The sequence below is a fragment of the Antechinus flavipes genome, chromosome 1 (assembly GCF_016432865.1).
Source record: "Antechinus flavipes isolate AdamAnt ecotype Samford, QLD, Australia chromosome 1, AdamAnt_v2, whole genome shotgun sequence".
Lineage (NCBI taxonomy): Eukaryota > Metazoa > Chordata > Mammalia > Dasyuromorphia > Dasyuridae > Antechinus > Antechinus flavipes.
The window spans coordinates 236,622,830-236,643,108 of NC_067398.1; the positions used below are offsets into that span (position 1 = coordinate 236,622,830).

General features: G+C 34.2%; 1 protein-coding gene across 2 annotated transcripts in view; it reads left to right on the plus strand.

Annotated features, from left to right (window-relative positions):
* The first annotated feature begins 1,349 nt into the window (after positions 1-1,349).
* The window catches only part of CCDC192 (coiled-coil domain containing 192), a 321,145-nt gene continuing 302,215 nt past the window's right edge, over positions 1,350-20,279 (plus strand). Inside the window, exon 1 of one of the 2 annotated variants that reach the window (XM_051998280.1) lies at positions 1,350-1,495. In XM_051998280.1, coding sequence (XP_051854240.1) covers positions 1,416-1,495 — 80 coding nt within the window. In that variant the 5' untranslated portion in view covers positions 1,350-1,415. The remainder of the gene's footprint in view (positions 1,496-20,279) is intronic. The other variant, XM_051998288.1, reaches the window with a different exon arrangement.

Below are 20,279 nucleotides of genomic sequence, written 5' to 3' on the forward strand. Positions count from 1 at the left end.
TCTATTAGGATTCTCTGAAACTTAGCAGAAGGACATTCAAGATTAGGGGTCAGTGGAGTTTACAAGGTCTGGAATGGGAATCAGTCCTTGATTAAGAGAGAATTGAGTATTGTTATCTGAGAGAAAGCAAAAACCAAAAACAAAACAATACTAATTCAGAAAAACTCAACCAAGTTTTAACATAGTATGAGAAACATGTGGATGCTTAAAAGTGCTGGGCAGGAAGAAGGGCAATGTGGATGTTTCCACTAAGTTTGCTCAACATCAAACATCAAAATAGTTTTGTTTGTTTCTCTTTGTGCAGGACCTGGCAGACCTCTCGAATCTATTCAAAAGCATTTAGCACATGACAATTATTTGGTGATGATATACCCAAATTCATCAGATAGAGCAGTGCATTGGCCACTGAGTACAAAGCTTTGATGTTGATCTCCAGTATTTGCTTTGTAATAGGAGCCACAACATTCTGCCTGTGATGATGGCTCTACTCAATGGTACAGCTGTCAGAGAAGGGGTCAAGCCATTTAGCAAAGCATTGTGTTTTCCATGATTATAAATGAGGCTGAACTATATAGCCAAAGGTTGTGGGATGCTGGACTGCAGCAAGATTTCCTCTCTCTTTTTTTCTGGCGTGGTTGTTATGAGGAGAAGAAAGAAAGTTAAAGATATTGATGATTCATTGATTCTGGGGAACTGAATCTGGGAACCGAGCAAACAATACATACTGGCCATCAACTGTTGTGAGAGGTATGTTCTGGTTGTTGATTTTTCCCAGCAAGGCAGCCAACTTTATTGACTCTAAAATAATTAGTGGGAGAAAATCAAGAAGGGTCCAAAGATCCACATTCCATTTCTGATTCACACCTTGAGAGGCAGCATGAGGCAGCAGATGGAGAACTGAACAATGGATCAGGAATGCTGGCTAGTTGCATGGCAGGTAAGTCCCATGATCTTTATGGATTTCAGTTTCTTTATCCATAGAAAGCAAGGAGTGAATTAGAAGACCTCTACATTCTCAATTCTAAATTTATAATCCTTATGAGTTTATAAGCTTGCCCTTGGATGCTTGCTCTCTAGGGAAATATGTTATCCTCATGTGAAAGTGATGTTTCTGGCTCACTATTAGTAAGATGTATTGTTGTTGTTTTTTAAAAAATTCTCCAGAGTTATGACAGACTTTCTGTGAACCAGGAACATTGTTATAAAAATACAATTTTGTGAGTTGTTAGAGTCGGAGATGCATACGGTGCCCACAGACCTGAGTTTTACTTGGTATGAAGCTAACAGGTCTGTTCTTTGACTATTATGGTTGCCTAGCAACAATCTCGGTGGTGGCAGGAATTCTAAAACTCCCGGGAATGGATTAGTCAGTGCCTGCCTAATGGAGAAGGGCCCTCAGTGCAGCCAGGCTTGAGATGGGTTTATGTTATAGCAGGAAAGCTGGGGCTGTGTCCCCATGGTCTGAGAGGGTCATATCTGACACGACAGACAAGAGGTAAGTTCCCAGTTTGTTGAATCTCCTATATATGGTACAACTTATAAGACAGACAACAGCCTGCTCAGTGATGCAGATAGAATATTTGCTTTGGTTTCTGAGAAATGGGAAGAGGTTCATTATCCTTCCCAAGTGTGTGGCAAGTATCTCCCCCTCTGCTCATGACAAAAAGTGACTATTCACATCCATAGTTACCTGCTGTTATTCCACAGTTTTCCTTTGGTGGTTGGCCCTCGAGCTCAATATGAGTAGAGTTTGATATGAAAGCCAAGAAAGTTAGTGGTATTGGGCCTCATTAGCAACTTTCCCTGGAAGTGAGAGGATAATGCGATCCTGCCTGGGTGAGATCACATCTAGAATATTAAGTTAGATTTTACTCACCACTTAACAGAAGAGAACTGATCATTTGGACAGTGTCCAGAAGGTGCTGACCAGGGTGTGAAGCGGCTGTGCTCATGAGCGTGACAGGGTCCTAAGTACGTGTAGTGTGGAAATAAAGACCTGGGGGTGGGGACAGGGAAGTGGTCTGCCAGACTAGGGAGGGATGTTACGTGGAAGAGAGAACAGATTTGTTCTGCTTGACTTTAGCTGTGTGGTACAGTCAACAGAACACTGGGCCTTGAGTCAGAAAGACCTGAGTTGAATTTCAACCTCATACACATGTGAACTGTATGGACAAGTCACTTAACTCTGTCTGTCTCTGTCTGCCTCAGTCTCCTCAACTATGAAACAGAAATACTAACAGGATCTACCTTTCAAGGTTATTGTCAAGATCAAATGAAACAATATTTGTAAAAAGTTTGTCATAATGCTTGGAAGACAGTAAGAGCTATATCAATGCTTAAATAAGCATTCCTTATGCTCTCCTGCCTCCAATAGTAATAGGTTGCAATGAAGAAAATTTGTCATTAATTAAAAAATTTTTTTTCTTGATAATTAAGGGTTATTCTATAATGGAATGAGCTATCATAGGAGATAATTCATTTCTCCTCACTGGTGGTCCATGTTAATTATGTTGTAGAATAGACCATTTTTCAGATTGGTCTCAAGCTGAAGGCTTGAGATTCTGTGAGGGAGAAAAGGAAAATTTCAGAACTTTCTCTGAACTATTAAAGTGACTTCATAACCATATTGAGATGAAGAAGCTAGACAAAGATATGGTTGGTTCCTTTTCTACTCTCAATAACTAAAATTATAAACCAAATTAAGAAAAGGATAGAGGTACAATTAAATCTACAAATGATCAATAGCTAAAAAAAAAAAAATTAGAAGTTTTGGCTTGAGTGAACAAGAATGTATACATTGTCAGCCTCTCTTCTTAATTCTGCTCACCAATTTCCTTAAAAACAAAAAAAACCCCAAGCATTTCTCTTTCTCTCATCTCTCCTTCATTCTCTGCAGTGAGTAAAAGAAAAAAAAAACAACTAATAACAAAGATGTAAAATTAAGCAATCTTCATTTCTCATTCATAAAGTAAGGAGATATTCAGAAGGAAAGGTTTTATGATTTGTGGGAAGATATGGACAAGAATCAAGCAGAATAAGTTGTGGTTATCTAGTGATTTGTTCCCTTGGGAAAAAACGGTCATAGTGATGATATTATGGAGTTATTTAAGCACTGAAGTTAAGGGAGGGGCCAAAAATTCTTTTATCTTTAAATTGGACCATGTTCAAGGACTGGAGAAGTCAATTGAAAAACAATACTTTGGCCTAATTATAGCATTGTAATAAAACTCATTGTCCATATGGTCTGAATTTGCATATGCTCTTATTTGGGGAAGCTGTGTTTGAGGAAGGAGAAAGAGTGAAAAAAAAAAAAAAACTTCTTCATCCCTTATGTTTATTTGTATTTAATAATGAATGGCTCCATTTGCACTGATTCTAAGTCTTTACTCGAAAGTGAACAAGACAGAAGAAAAATGAATACATAGCCTGTTTTCTTAAGGCTTTAATTCTGCTTACTAACTTCCTTAAAAACAAAAGCAAAAAACCCCAAGCACTATTTTTTTCTTTCCCTCTCACCTCTTCTTCATCCCCTGCAATGAGTAAAAGAAAAAGAAGCAATTCTTGTAACAAATAGGCAAAATCAAGTAAACAAATTCTTCCTCTCATTATTTTCAAAAATGCATGTCTCATATATTTTGAGTCCAACACCTATCTGGCAGAATGTGGGTAGAAGGCTTTTTTGGATAGATTCTTCTGCCTCTGTAGGCATGGTTGGCCACTGAATTAATTATTCAATTCCTAAGTTTTTTCAGTTGTTTGTTTTTATGATATTGTTTGTATCGTACATATTGTTCACCTAGTTCTGCTCACTTCACTATGAATCAGTTCATAGTACACTTCCTAAACTTTCATGAAACTTCCCTTTCTCTACTTCTTTTTTGCTGTTTTTGTTTGTTTTTGGTGAGGCAGTTGGAGTTAACTGACTTGTCCAGCGTCAGTTACATAGCAAGTAAGTGTCTGAGAGCTCTATTTGAACTCGGATCCTCTTGATTCCAGGACCAATGCTCTGTCCAACTGCGCCATCTAGCTTCCCCTCTTTCTTCTTAAGAAACAATAATATTACATTATATTTGTATTCATTTAATTTGTACAACATTTAATCAGCCATTACTCTTTAATGGGTAATTACCTCTTTTAGTTTTCAGTTCTGACACCACAAAAAAGTAATAGTAAATATTTTCAAACTATAGATCCTTTCTTTGATCTCTTTGGAGGTATAAATTTAATTATTTAACTGGATCAGAGATTAAGATAAGTTTCATTTTGGTAGTCTTAAAAGTTTATTTCCAGAGAGCTTTCTAGAATGTCTGGACCAATTCACAGCTCCACCAACAATACATTAATGTACTTGTTTTCTCATAGCTTTCCCATCATTTGTAATTTTCCTTTTTTTGTTAACTTTGCCAATTTGATAGGTATAAGTTAGAAACTAAAAATTGTTTGAATTTGTACCTGTCTAATTGTTAGTGATTTGGAGCATATTATTAAAATGACTACTGATAATTTCAGCTTTTTTATCTGAAAACTGCCTTTTCATAATCTTTGGCCATTCAATAAGTGGGAATGTCTCTTTTTCTTATGAATTTGTATTAGTTCCCTATACATTTTCACATGAGACCTCTATTAAAGAAATTTGTTGAAAAAAATTTTTCTCAGTTACGTTTCCCTTCTAATTTTATCTCCATATGTTTGTGCACAAACTTTTTAATTATCAATGAAAATTATCAGTTTTATCTTCAAACTCACTATCCTTTGAACTTTTCCCGTATTTATCTGAAAAATAATTTTTTCATTGTTCCTCATATTTGTTTATAATATGACCTTTTATATCCAAGTCTCTATCCATTTGGAGCTTATCTTGGTATAGGGTATGTGATTTATTGGACTAAGCCTACTTTCTGCCAGACTGCTTTCTAGTTTTCTTAGCAGTTTTTGTTGAATTAAATCCTTCTCTTAGTAATTGAGATTTGTAGATTTATTAAACTTTGGTCTGTGTTTGTTTGCTTCTGTGTATTATATACTTGAATTTGTTCTACTGATCAACCTGTTTCTTAACCATCACCAAATGATTTGGATGATTATTGCTTTGTAGTAAATTTTGACATCTGATTTTGCCTTTCCTTCATACCTTTTTTCATGATTTCCTTTGAGATTTTTGGGTTTTTGTTATCCCATATAAATTTCATTACTTTAAAAAAACTCTATTAAGTAAATTTTAGTTTAGTTTGATTGGTATGGCACTGAATAAGTAAATTAATATGAGTGGAATTATCATTTTAATTGTATTAGTATAGTCCTATCCAAGAGCAAATAATATTTCTCCAGTTGTTTAGGTCTATTTATCTGGAAAAAATATGTTGTAATTCTATTCATGTAACTCCTATTTGTGTATTTGAAGGTAGATTACCTTGGGGCACCTATATTTTAGGATTAAGATATTTAATTTCCAACCCATGTTCGATACTTTCTTCAATGGCTCTCTAGAAAAGGGGGTCTAAGAGGCAGTCAGGTGGTGCAAAGTTTAAAATGCTGGACATGGAGTCAAGAAGTCCTGAATCTAAATCCTGCCTCAGACATTGTCTAACTCTGTGACTGTAAACAAATAATTTAATTTCTTTCAACTTTAATTACCTCATCTGTAAAATAGGGATAATAATAGCCCCTACATATAGAGGTTGTTGTAAAAATCAAATGTAAATATATACATACATATGTTTTTAAGTGCATTGCAAATTTAAAGCATTATATAAATGTTAGATGTTATCATCATCATTGTTGTTTTTAATTTTATTGCATTGTGACCAGTAAAAGATGTTTTAAATATATCTATTCTTCTGCATTTATTTGTGAGGTTTTTATGCATGGTCAATTTTTGTAAAGGTTCCATGCAGTTCTGAAATTATGTGTTCTCCTTTCTATTCCTATTCTTCTTTCATCTTTTTTTTTTCTTTTTTTAGTTGAGGCAGTTGGGGTTAAATGACTTGTCCAGGGTCACACAGCTAGGCAGTGTTAAGTGTTTGAGGACAGATATACAAGCAATCTAATATAGGTTAAATGTGTGCAATTCTTATAATCTTGGACTGAAAGGCTCATTATGGTATTATTGTCTATTAAGTCATTTAATATTTTCTTTAAATAGTTAAATGGTATACTTTATTGAAGACTATGTTAAGTACTTATATTAATTATCTATAGCTTCATTGAGCATAATGTAGTTTCCCTATTTAAATCTAATTTTACTTTTTTCCTCATCCAAAGTATGACTATTACTCTTGTTTTTTTTTTAATGTAGCTATAGAATAATAGATTTTACTCCACCTTTTATTTTAATTCTGTGTTCATTTTAAGTTTCACTTGTTTTTCTTGTAAACAATGTCATTAGGTTCTTTTTTTCTTCTTCTATCCATTCTATCTTCTCTTTTTTTTGGATGAGCTTATTCCATTCATATTTATAGCTATTATTGTTAATTGTGTATTTCTAAACTCCTTTTAAAGAATACTTTTGACCCTTTTTAATTCTTGTCCATCTTTGATAAAGAGGAATGATAAAATAGCAATCTGTGCTTCATGCAGTCAACTTTTACTCCTCTTTCTTTCTTCTCTTCCCTTCACTCAAAAACCAAAATAGACTCTCATTATTTATTTCATTTTTTTTTTGTAAGCCCCTTACATGATCAACCCATGAAGTTAGAGTTTTATTTAGTTTAGGAGTCGTCCCTCCCTAATTTAACTCTCTCTTTAATTATCTTCTTTCTTTCTCTCTATTCCTCCCAGTTTTCTTGTTGTGTTTGTATAAAATGTATTTCCATATAAAACTTTGTGTGTGTGGCTGGCCACGTCTACTATCCTTTGATCGTTGAGATCAAAGTGTGACTCAAGTGACATTTGCATGCCTCACTCCTTTCTGCTTGTTTTATACTCTTAGACTTGTTATTCCAGATTATATGAGATAGTAAAAAAGCAAGAAAGTGATCCTGACAGACCAAAATACAGCTGGGATAGGAGGTGGAATAGGATTATAAGGCATGATGGAAAGTGAGGAAAGAGAAGGAATATATCAGTAATCCTTAGTTCATAACTCCAACTACATTAGAAGATATACAATAAATATGTCACTTTATTTTGAAAAAAACTTGGTTTGCTTATGGATTGGGATATTGGAAACAGTGCTGCTTGTGAGGTATTATAAATTAGTGCAACTTTCTATATTCTTTCACCATTTCTTTTCAATGTAATTCCACTTAAATAAATACAAAATTTGCTGTGTTCAATTTGTTCCCCAATAAATCAATTGTACTTGAACAAATTTAAAATTTCAAAACAAATGTTTAGCATAACTTACTGAAATAATATATTTTTAGGTTTTCACATTTCTCTTTATACTTGTATTAGCATATCAATGTTTTCTCATCTCTCGTCTTTTCTTCAGCAATGCTTGGAAGTCTTTTATTTCATTTAAAATCTCTTTTATTGTTTGTATCTTAATACTCAACTTTATTGGGTAAATTAGTTTTGGTTGTAATCCTATGTCCTTTGTCTTTTGGAATTTCATATTTCAAGTCCTCTTCTTTATAGTAGTTTGTATCAAATTTTGTGTACTTTTCACTGTTACTCTTTGGTACTTTTTTTCCTGAATGTTTGTAGTTTTTGTTTTGTTTTTTAAATTTGACCTGGAAGCTTTGGATTTTGGCTTTGTTATATTCCTTGGAATTTTCAGTTTGGGGTTTCAGGAAATGAAAAGTATATTCTAGTTTCTCTTTACTTTTTCATTCTAATAGATCTGGGGACTTTTCATTTATAATTTCTTAAAATATGGCAACTAGGCTCTTTTTATTGGTCTTGACTTTTTAGGCAATCCAATGATTTTTTTGACTTTTTTCTTGACCTGTTTTCCAGATCATTGAAAAAATATGGGATGTTAAATTTTCTGCCTTTTTTCAGTCTTTTGATTCTGTTTTAATATTTCTTGTTGTTTTGTGGCGCTATTAACTTTTGTATGGTTCATTCTCATTTTAAAGAAAGTTTTTGAGCCAAATTTTTGTGCTTCTTTTAATAAATCGTAAATTATCCTTCCAGATCTTTACTCTAGTGCTCTCATCTTGTGTTCAATTCTTTTGTCAATAATAATAATAGCATTTATATGACATTTTAAAGTTTGCAAAGCACTTGATAAAGATTATCTCATTTTATCCTTAACTGTCTTATTCTTATTTTCTTGATGAGGAAATTGAGACAAACAGAGGTTAAATGACTTGCCCAGGCTCATATAGTTAGTAACTAACTATCTGAGATAGGATTTGAACTATTTAACTGCCTCTGCAAGAAATCTCGTTTAATTTATAATATGATTTTTTAAACTCTTGCTTTACATCTTCCAGGAATTCTAGTTGATCTTGTGTCTAGCTGTGGTTTACTCAGAGGCTTTACTTGTAGATATTATAGAATTGTCCTATTTTTCTGACTCTGGCTCTTTAATTTCATAGAAGTTGTTTCCATTATTTCAGCCTAATTTAACTAAATTAACTAAAATTTAATTTTGTGGCAGTCAGAAGTCTGTGAATTTCTGGAGAGAATATTGGTCTAAAGTTTGATGGTTGCTTTACTAATATAACCTTTAAAACTCTAAATTTTGTTTGCTTCTGGATGACACTCCTGTAGACTTGAACTTGTTTGGAACATCAGTAGATTACTTCTGATTCTTCCCTCTGTCAGCTAGCTAAAAGGTTTTTCAGGTTTAAAGTGACAAAAATCTTGGACTGAACTCCTTTCTCTGCTTATTTAGTTGCAAGCACCAGTTCAAATTTGTGGATTGAATCTGCAGCCTTAATTCAGTCAGAGCCTCATCTCAGTCCCGGTTCATGCTACATTCCCTGGAGGCCTTCTTGTAGGAATAAAATAAATTAGAAAATAGTTTCAACAAAACTTTTATTTTTTATTGATTTTATTAAAGCTTTATATTTTTAAACCATATGCATAGATAATTTTCAATATTCGCCCTTGCAAAACCCTGTGTTCCAAATTTTTTCTCTCTCTTCCCCCCATCCTTCCTCCCCTAGACAGCAAATAATCCAATATATGTTAAACATGTGTAATTCTTCTATACATCTTTCTTTTTTTTTTAATTTTTATTTAATAATTACTTTATATTGACAGAATCCATGCCAGGGTAATTTTTTTTTACAACATTATCCTTTGCACTCATTTCTGTTCCGATTTTTCCCCTCCCTCCCTCCACCCCCTCCCCTAGATGGCAAGCAGTTCTATATATGTTAGATATGTTGCAGTATATCCTAGATACAATATATGTTTGCAGAACCGAACAGTTCTCTTGTTGCACAGGGAGAATTGGATTCAGAAGGTATAAATAACCCGGGAAGCAAAACAAAAATGCAGATAGTTCACATTCGTTTCCCAGTGTTCGTTCTTTGGGTGTAGCTGCTTATGTCCGTCAGGTCTCTTTGTCAAAGAAATCCACTTCCATCAAAATATGTCCTCATACAATATCGTTGTCGAAGTGTATAATGATCTCCTGGTTCTGCTCATTTCACTCAGCATCAGTTCATGTAAGTCTCGCCAGTCCTCTACAATTATTATGCTGCACAAGAAAAGATCAGGTCAAAAAGGGAAAAAATGAGAAAGAAAAAAAATGCAAGCAAACACATAACAAAAAAGAGTGAAATACTATGTTGTGATGCACACTCAGTCACAGTCTTCACTCTGGGTGCAGATGGCTCTCTTCATCACAAGACCATTGGAACTGACCTAAATCATCTTGTTGAAAAGAGCCACATCCATCAGCATTAATCATTGCATAATCTTGTTGTTGCCATGTACAATGATCTCCTGGTCCTGCCCATTTCATTTCACATCAGTTCATACAAGTCTCTCCAGATCTTTCTGAAACCATCCTGCTTATTGATTTTTATAGAACTAATAATTCCATAACATTCATATACCATAATTTATTTAGCCATTCTCCAACTGAAGCATCCACTCAGTTTCCAGTTTCTTGCCACTACAAAAAGGGCCAGCAAAACCTTTATTAAGAATTCTAATTGTGTATGTAGCCAGGCTTCCAACCAACTCTGATGGGTTTTGTGTACCTGTAAAAGGTAATATTAGATGGTGCCAGACATTCATTTCTTCAGAAGAGGCAGATGGATGGAGGACACTCCATGGGGGCAGAGAGACTTGGAAATAACAGACATGTGTGGAAAACTAGTCCTGTCATATCTCTGAAATTGCTTGCTTCACTAGAGGCTGCTAGAATAGATCTCCTTTGTGATGTTGGATCTTCCTTCATGATTTGATATATTCTAATCAGCTGACTTTTTTGAACCTGTTTCTTGTTTGCTTAAATAAATGAGTTTATTCTTTATTATTTGTGATCTTTTCTTTTTTTAATTTAATTTAAATTTTTGTGATGGTCTTTTTTGAAATATAGTTTGGTCAGAAAGAACCTAATGGCTACCTTAATTCTTAAGAGTGAATAGAGGAGTGACTTTCCTCCTGAAACTAATCTTTATCCCTTTATCAACGCCTGAAGGAGTAGACAGATAATTCCAACCTGATATTCTTCTTGAAGGTAGGTGAGGAAGGAGCAAGTGCCTAGTGATGGCCTTTCTTCTCACTTCTCTCAAGGCAGAAATCACAATTTCCCTTAGGGAAGAATTACCTCAGATTCATCCCATCCATGAACTATATCATCATATTTAGATAACCTATTTGGATATACTTATGCTTTAAATATTGTATTTTACTATTTATATTATTACTATATGCACAAGAAATTCCAAATCTCATATTCTTTCCAGGATCACTATATTGTTTCTCAGTCTTGCAAATTTTATTGTATAAATGGCACAAAAATGACCTTCAGCAGTTTATTTTATTAACTCTGATTTGGTTTTTTTCAAGGCTCGTAGGTCTTCAAAGGTTTATATTTTCTTTTTTATGTTACAGTATAGTTTTCACTTACATATGCTGAATTATCATGGCTTCCAGCCAAACTTGAATTTCTTTCAGATTATTATTTTTCTTCCCAGGAATTATTAAAATAAGTCCATGAAGATGATTTCCTTTAGTATATTTATGTTGCATAGGTGAGCACTCCTTAAAAGTATACTTGAATATTTATTACATTGCCACATAAATCTGACTTTATTATAAGGATCTCTTTACTAATGGATTGTTTTTCATTTCCTGAAAAGGGAAGCTGATAATGCCAAATTGGATTTCAAGGCATCTCAGGTTCTATTGCTGATGATTGATTTGAGGAAAATTACTCCCTATATCAAGCTGGGTCTGTGAATGTGAATGGGAAAAATTATAAATTTATTTCAATAAGGGATTGAATTTCCTTTGTAATTTTATGTATCTTATATCATGTTTTTAAAAATATTATTCTGAAAATTCTGAAATTACCTAGTGCCAAAGGAGTTCATGACACACATAAAAAAAAAAGATTAACCCTTGTTAAGACAATTTCTCCATGCTTTAAATAAGGATTTAATAGTTACTGGTTTTTTAATCAATGACTAGGATTGTCCAAAGGACTCTAGGCTCACAGGAACTACTGTCTCTGACTCTGACACTCTGGGGATCAGTTTCCCTCTTTATCTTATTTCCTTCATCTAGAGTTGCTGTATAAAAATCTACTAATATATTGTGATATAATAATTCATTTCTGGGTTTCTACAAGTGTTGCATAACAGAATCCTTTAGATACTCAAGGTGTTAATGTGTACTGAGTATGAGGAAGGCTTTATTTTTTTTTTATCAGAATTGTAAACTCTAAAACAGCTTTTTTTTGTTTTTTGCTTATTTTTAATATTTTATTTTCCCAAATATATGCAAAGATAGTTTTAAACATTCACCTTTGCAAAAATTTATGTTCCAAATTTTTCTCTCTCTTCTCCTTTCTCCCCCTTCCCCAAGACAACAAGCAATCTAATATAGGTTAAATGTGTGCAATTCTTATAAACATATTTCCATATTCATCATGCTGAGCAAAAACAAAATTTAGATCAAAGTAAAAAACAAACACAAGAAAGGAAAAAAAAAGCAAACAAATAGAAAGGTGAAAATACTATGCTTTGATCCACAATGAGTCTTCATAGTTCTATCTCTGGATGTGAATGGCACTTTCCAACACAAGACTATTGGGATTGTCTTGAATCACCTCATGGTTGAAAAGAGCCAAGTCCATCACAGTTGATCATCATATAATCCTGTGACTCTGTACATTGTTATCTTGGTTCTGCTCACTTCACTTAGCATCAATTCATGTAAGTCTTTCCAGACTTTTTTGAAATTAGCCTCTTCATCATTTCTCACAGAACAATAATATTCCATTACATGCACATACCATAACTTATTTAGCCATTGCCCAACTTATGGTCATCCACTCAATTCCCATTTCCTTGTCACTTCAAAAAGAGCTACTACAAACATTTTTGCACATGTTAGTCTTTTTCCATTTTTTATGATCTCTTTGGGATTCAGGCCCAGTAGAGATAGTGCTAGATAGATCAAAGGGTATGCACAGTTTTATAACCCTTTGGGCATTTTTACAATTGCTCTCCAGAATAGCTGGATCATTTCACAACTCCACCAACAATATATTAATGTTCCAATGTTCCCACATCCCTTCCAAATAGTTATCATTATCTTTTCCTGTCATCTTAGCCAATCTGAGAGAGGTGATGTGGTACCTCACAGTGTCTTAATTTGCATTTCTCTAATCAATAGTGATTTAGAGCATTATGATTAGAAATGGCTTTAATTTTGTCATCTGAAAATTGTTCATATCCTTTGACTTTTGTCGATTAGGAAATGGCTTGTAGTCACATAAATTTGAGTCACATATATTTTTAAAATGAGGCTTTTATCAGAAACACTGGCAGCCTTATTTTTTAAAATAAAAAAAATATTGGCAAAAATCTATTTTCTTTTTCTTCCAGCTCACTTCTTTGACAGAAAAAAATGAAATACAACTCTTGTAAATACAACAAACTCTTGACATGCACACACACATATAAATTCTCCCCCAGTTATATGTAAAACAAATTTTTTTACATTTGTTTTTAAAACTTCAAGTTTACAAAGGCACATATGAAGTCATGCAGAGCATTTCCATAAAAGTCATGTTACGCGAATCCAACCATTCTGGAGAGCAATTTGGATCTATGCCCCAGAAGTTATCAAACTGTGCATACCCTTTGACCCAGCAGTGTTACTACTGGGCTTATATCCAAAGAGATATTAAAGAAGGGAAAGGGACCTGTATGTGCAAAAATGTTTGTGGCAGCTCTTTTTATAGGGGCAAGAAACTGGAAACTGAGTGGATGCCCATCAATTGGAGAATGGCTGAATAAGTTATGGTATATTAATGGTATGGAATATTATTGTTCTGTAAGAAATGACCATCAAGATGATTTCAGAAAGGCCTAGAGAGACTTACATGAACTGATACTGAGTGAAATGAACAGAACTAGGAGATCATTATACACCTCAACAATAAGATTATATGATGATCAATTCTGATGGAGGTGGCTCTCTTCAACGATGAAGTTCCATTTGTTCAGTGCTAACGAGAGCCATCTACATCTAGAGAGAGGACCATGGGAATAGAGTGTGAACTACAACATAGCATTTTCACTCTTTCTGTTATTGTTTACTTGCATTTTGATTTCTTTCCCAGTTTTTTTCTTTTTAATCCGATTTTTCTTGTGCAGCAAGATAACTGTATAAATATCTTTTAACATATATATATATATTTTTATAATAACTTTTTATTGATAGAACACATGCCAGGGTAATTTTTTACAGCATTATCCCTTGCATTCACTTCTGTTCCGATTTTTCCCCTCCCTTCCTCCCTCCACCCCTTCTCCCAGATGGCAAGCAGTCCTTTACATGTTGAATGGGTTGCAGTATATCCTAGATACAATATATGTGTGTAGAACCGAACAGTTTTCTTGTTGCACAGGGAGAATTGAATTCAGAAGGTATAAATAACCCGGGAAGAAAAACAAAAATGCAAGCAGTTTATATTCATTTCCCAGTGTTCTTTCTCTGGGTGTCGCTGCTTCTGTCCATCTTTGATCAATTAAGGCTCTCTTTATCGAAGAGATCCACTTCCATCAGAATACATCCTCAAACAGTATCATTGGTGAGGTGTATATAATGATCTCCTGGTTCTGCTCATTTCACTCAGCATCGGTTCATGTAAGTCTCGCCGGTCCTCTCTTTTTAACATATATTTTAACATATTTAACATGTATTGGACTACCTGCCATCTAAGGGAGGGAGTGGCAGAAAGAGGGGAAAATTTGGACCAGAACGTTTTTCAAGGGTCACTGTCAAAAATTACCCATGTCATATATTTTGTAAATAAAAAACTTTAATAAAAAATCATGTTATGAAAGAAAACATAGATCTATATATCCCCATACCTTTAAATAAAACCTTGAGGAAAATCTATATTCAGACACAATCAATTCTTTCTCTGAGTATGGATAGTATTTTTCATTATAAGTACTTCAGAGTAGTCATCTTTGTATTGCTGAGAATAGTAAAATCATTCACATCTGATCATTTGACGATATTGCTATTATTTTAAACCTAATGCATTTGATTTTGCTTGTGCTCATGGAGGATTTTCCAGATTTTTCTGGGAGCATCCTGATCATCATTTCTTTTATAGAACAATATTATTCCTGCATAATCATATACTGCACAGATATTCCCCAGTTGATGGGCATCCCCTTAATTTCCAATTCTTTGCATTCAGAAAAGAGCTGCTATACATATTGGTTCTTTTCTTTTTTTTTTTAATCTTTTTTGGGATATATGCTTAGCAGTGGTATTGTTAGGTGAAAGAATATGCATGATTTTATAGCCCTTTGGGCATATTTCATATCTTTTGATCATTTATCAATTGGATAATCCATCTTATATTTTACAAATGTGATTCAGTTCCCTGTATATTTGGGAAAATTATGGAATATTATTGTTCTTTTCGTCAGAAAAACTTGCTTCAAAATTCTCTTTACAATTATTATTGCTAACCATATTCCCTCCTCCCTTTTGTTCTATTCTCCCTCTCTTTTCACACTGTCCCTCCTCAAAAATGTTTTGTTGATCATCTTTCCCCCCATATGCCTTCCCTTCTAACATCCTCCTCCTCCTTGTCATGCCCCTTCGTCTCCTACTTTCCTGCAGAATAGGATAAATCTCTATAACCATATATACATGTGTATATGTACACAAATTCTTTCAATGAATGTGTATAGTCAAACAAACAAGTTTCTTCATTGGCCATGTCCAAAAACATGTCATTTAATATAATGAATCTTTCCTTCTCTATTAGGAAATAAAACATTTCTTCATGACTTTTCTGTGATTGGAGCTGGTTACTACATTGATCAGAATTCTTAACTTTTTCTTTACACATTTGTTGTTATGTAAATTCTCCTAATTCTGCTCTCTTTACTGGGTATCAGTTCATACAAACTTTTTCAGGTTTCAGCGAAACTTGCCCCTTCACTATTTCTTTCATCAGTATTCTATCATATTCATATAACACAATTCATTGTGCCATTCCACAATTTATAAGCATTCTCTTCTAGTCTTTCTCTGCATAAAATATGAACTGCCAGAACTATTTGTGTACTATGAATGCTTTCCCTTTTTATTTATTTGGTGATATAATGTTAATAACTGGGCAAAAGGGTATTTATTCACAATGTAATGACTTTTAGGCATAGTTCTGAATTACTATCCCGAATGGTTAGAACAATTTATAATTCTACCCAGCCCTATTATAAAAATAGCATTATTTAATTTTTGTTTAAAGTATTTGACATTATGTAATTATTTTCATATAGCTCCTCTAACATTTGCCATTCTCTTTTGGGGGGGAAGAAGGGGAGAGAATCAACTTTGCTAATCTGATGGGTGTGAGATGAAAATTCAAAGTTGCTTTAATTTGCATTTCTATAATTTTTAGTAATTTGTGTATTTTTTTTTAAATGTGGCTACATAGGGGCAGCTAGATGGTGCAGTGGATAGAGTGCCAGCCCTCAGATCAGGAGGACCTGAGTTCAAATTTGGCTCCAGACACTTAATACTTCCCAGCAGTATGACCCTGGGCAAGTCAAAAAAAAAAAAAAAGAAAAAAAATGGCAACTGAAACTTTTAATTTTTTTTTCCTCTGAAATTTACCTATTCTAATACTTTGACCATTTATTTGTTGAAGAATTGACTTAGACTTGTAAACTTGAATCTATTTCTTGATTATCTTGGAAAGAAGACCTTTATTAAAGAAATTTGTTGCAGAGGTTTTTTTCTCTCTTCTATCACTTGCTTTCCCTTCAAATTTTAGCTCCACTGGTTTTGTTTATGCAAAAACTTATGAATTTCATATGATTAAAGTTATCTATTTAATCTTGTGTGATGTTCTCTATCACTTGTTTATTCATGAATTCTTCCCTTACCTATTGATATAAAACACAAATTCTTCCTTGCTCCTCTAATTTATCATGTAGCATTTTATATCTCAAGTCCTATATCCATTTGATGTTTATCTTTGTATGTGACTAATTAATCAATCAATAAATATTTATTAAATGCCTACTATGTGCCAGGCTCTGTGTTAAGTGCTGGAGTAAATAGACAAAAGGCAATCCCTGCTCTTAAAGAGCTTACAGTCTAATGGAGGAGACAATATGCAAACAAATTTATACAAAGCAAAGTATATACAGGATAAATAGGAAATAATTAACAGAAGGCAGGCACTGGCTTTAAGAGGTGATGAGAAAAGTTTCCTATAAAATGTGAGATTTTAGTAGGAACTTAAAAGAGTACAGAGAGGTCAATAGTCAGAGCTGGGAAGAAAGTTCCAAACATGAGGAATAACCAGAGAAGTGCACTTAGTTGAAAAATGTGTTTGTGTCACAGCCAGCAGGCCACTGTCATTGGTGTAAAAAGACTGGAAAGGTAGGAGGAGGCTGTGTTATGAAAGACTTTGCATGCCAGAGAGTATCTTGTATCTGCACCTGGAAGCACTTTATTGAGTAGTGAGATGACATGATTGTACCTGTATTTTAGAAAATTGCTTTAATGGCTGAATGGAGGATGAACTGGAATGGGGAGAGATTTGAGACAGACAGACTCATTGTTATTACAATAATCAAAGCATGAGGAAATGAGGGCTTACTTTAGAATAGTGGCAGTGTCATAGGAGAGTTGGAGGTATGTTTGAAAGATGTTGTAAAGGTGCAATCTACAGGTTTTGGCAACAGCATGGTTATGGGGTGGAGTGGGGGGAACCACGAGGGAGGACTCCTTGATTGTGATTCCAAGAGACTGGTAGGGGGATGTTCTCCTCTACAATAATAGGGAAGGTAGTAGGGAGGTAGGGTTAAGGAGGAAAGATAAGTTTTGTTTTCTACATGGTTCATTTTTTTTTTCCCCCCTTAAGCACTTGGGGTTAAGTGACTTGCCCAGGGTGACACAGCTAAGAAGTTTTAAGTGTCTGGGGCCAGATTTGAACTCAGGTCCTCCTGACTTCAGGGCTGGTACTACATCCACTGTGTCATCTAGCTGCCCCACATGTTTCATTTAAGATGTCTACTGGACATCTAGTTTGAGATGACTGAAAGGCAGTTGGATACATGAGTATGAAGATCAGCAAAGAGTTTGGGGCAGGATAGGTAGATGTGAGAATTGTTGGCATGGAGATGGCAATTAAGTCTATAGGAAATAATCAGACCACTAAGTAAAGTGTAGGGACAGAAGAAAAGGCCAGGACAGAACTCTGAGGAACAACTATAATTATAGAATGTGATCTGGAAGAGAATCCAGCAAAGGAAACATAAAAGAAATAGATAGATAGAAGGAGAACCAGGAGAAAACGGTGTCCAGAAAACCTAGATAGAAGAGATTTTCATGAAATCAACAGTCACAATCTGCAGGCAATCAAGGAGAATGAGGGTGATAAAAGGCCTTTAGATTTGACAATCAGAGATGAATGGGAACTTTGGAGAGAGCAGTTTCAGTGCAATAAGATTGGAAACCAAATTACAAGGAGTTAAGAAAGTGAGAGGAGTGAAAGTGGAAGCAATTAATATTGATGGCTTTTTCAAGGAGTTAAGCAATAAAAAGCAAAAATGATACAGGATGATAGCAGTGATCTAGTAAGGTTTTTTTTTTTTTCAAGATAAGAAAAATATGGACATGTTTGTAGCTAGTAGAAAATAAGCCATTTGAGGAGATTTTGGAAATAAGAGAGGGCATGACAGAGGGGGCAATTTCTTGGAGAAGAGGTGGATTGGGATTATCTAAACAGGTGGATTCAGGTTAGCCTTGGTAAGTAGTAAAACCCTTTCATTTGAGACAGGATGAAAGAAGGGAAAGTGACAGAAGACATCTGAGTCATAGGAGTTGAGGAAGAGGGAAGAAGAAGGATCTCATGGTGAATGGTCTCAATTTTTTTCTGTAAAATATAAGACAAGGTTCTCAGCTGAGAAAATGTGGGAAGGAGCAGCCATGAGAGGCTTGAGGAGAGATGAAAAAAATTCTAAGAGTCATGAAAAGGTCTGGAAAACTTACTATGGAGAGTGGGATATTGAGTTGAGAAGCAATGTATAGTAGAATTGCCTCACTTCAGTCAGGGTCCAGTTGAGACTGTATATGGTAAATTTGTAGTAGACTACTCACAATGGTCACATGATCCTCATTCAGCACATGAGAGTGATTCCAAGAAGAGGAGGAGCATAAACTAAAATATAGTAAGGAGACTAGTGATTCTAGACAACATTACAGAGTTGATTTGGTTCATCAAGAAGTCAAGATGTGAAGAAGAGGAGACAATGGTTAGTTCAGGGAAGATGGCCTGGGAGAAAAATGAAAGATTAAGAATTAGAGATCACAGTGTGGATGAAGGTTATCATTGTGAAAAGGAAGACAGAAGGGCGAGGAGGTGCTATTCTATACATAATTTCTGGCAGACTGCTTTCTAGTTTTCCTAGCATTTGTAGTGATTTTGTCAGTCTTCCCATTAACTGTGGTCTGTGGGTTTATAAAATACTAGGCAATTTCTTTGTCTTTTATGTAGTGTATTTAATTTCTTCCATTGATCAACAGTTCTTTTTTTTTAACCAGTAGCAAATATTTTTGATGATTTGTAGTAAATTTGACATTTAGTATTGTTAGATCTCCCTTTTCTTCTACTTTTTCCCACGACTTTTCTTGAGATTCTTGGACTTTGGGAGAAAGCCATTATTTAACCCTCCTAGAAAATTTATGAGATGAAAAAACTGTACAGTTGCACATAAATATTTAAATAGCCCATTAGGCTCCTAAATAGAAAGTAAATATACTTTGTGGACTTCCAAAGAAGTAATGTGTCTGAGTGTCTAGAGGTAACAGTAGGGAGAGACTGCAAGGTTCTGATCTTCTGCTACCTCATGATGTGATTCATCCCCATGTTCTTCATGTCCTGGATCCACTTCTTCAATTTCAGAAGCTATCTTTCTTCTCTGAAAAAGGAGAAAATCTTCTTCCAAGAACTGGGTGGCCAGACTCTAAAACTTGAGAACTCTCAAATTTGGAATTATTCATAAAGTAACCTCAAACCTCAAAGTTACTATGCAGGAAGTCTCTCTTTCTAGCTAAAAAGAGAGTGTATATATAGAGAAAATGGAAATCATGAGATGAGCCTTGTAGATCACCACATTAGTAGCTAAGATTTATATCAAGATTTATCTAATTATCTATCTGTATATGTGAATAAATATACATATATACATACATCTATACAATATGTGTATATGCATTATATATATATATATATATATATATATATAGAGAGAGAGAGAGAGAGAGAGAGAGAGAGAGAGAAAGAGAGAGAGAGAATCAGAATAAAGGAGAATAAAAATAAACAGTGAAGGGTGGGAAGAGATCCAAGAGAAGGCTATCATGAAACCAGACTGGAAAAATTAGACAATATTAAAGGCTGAAAGGAAGCCATACTTCATAGAATTAGAAATTGACATTGTTTGGATATGGACTACTGTTGTTTCTCTAAAAAACATTTTCCAGGTCACTTTTAACTATTTAAAATACAATTCCTATTCCATTTTTTTTTTCATTGTAGTGAAAACCTTTGATTTGGAGTCAAGAGAATTTGTATTCAAATCTTGACTCCCTAACAAATTAGCTTTGTTTCTTTGGACAATTCACTTCATTTCCTGTGGTTTCAATTTCTTGTTATA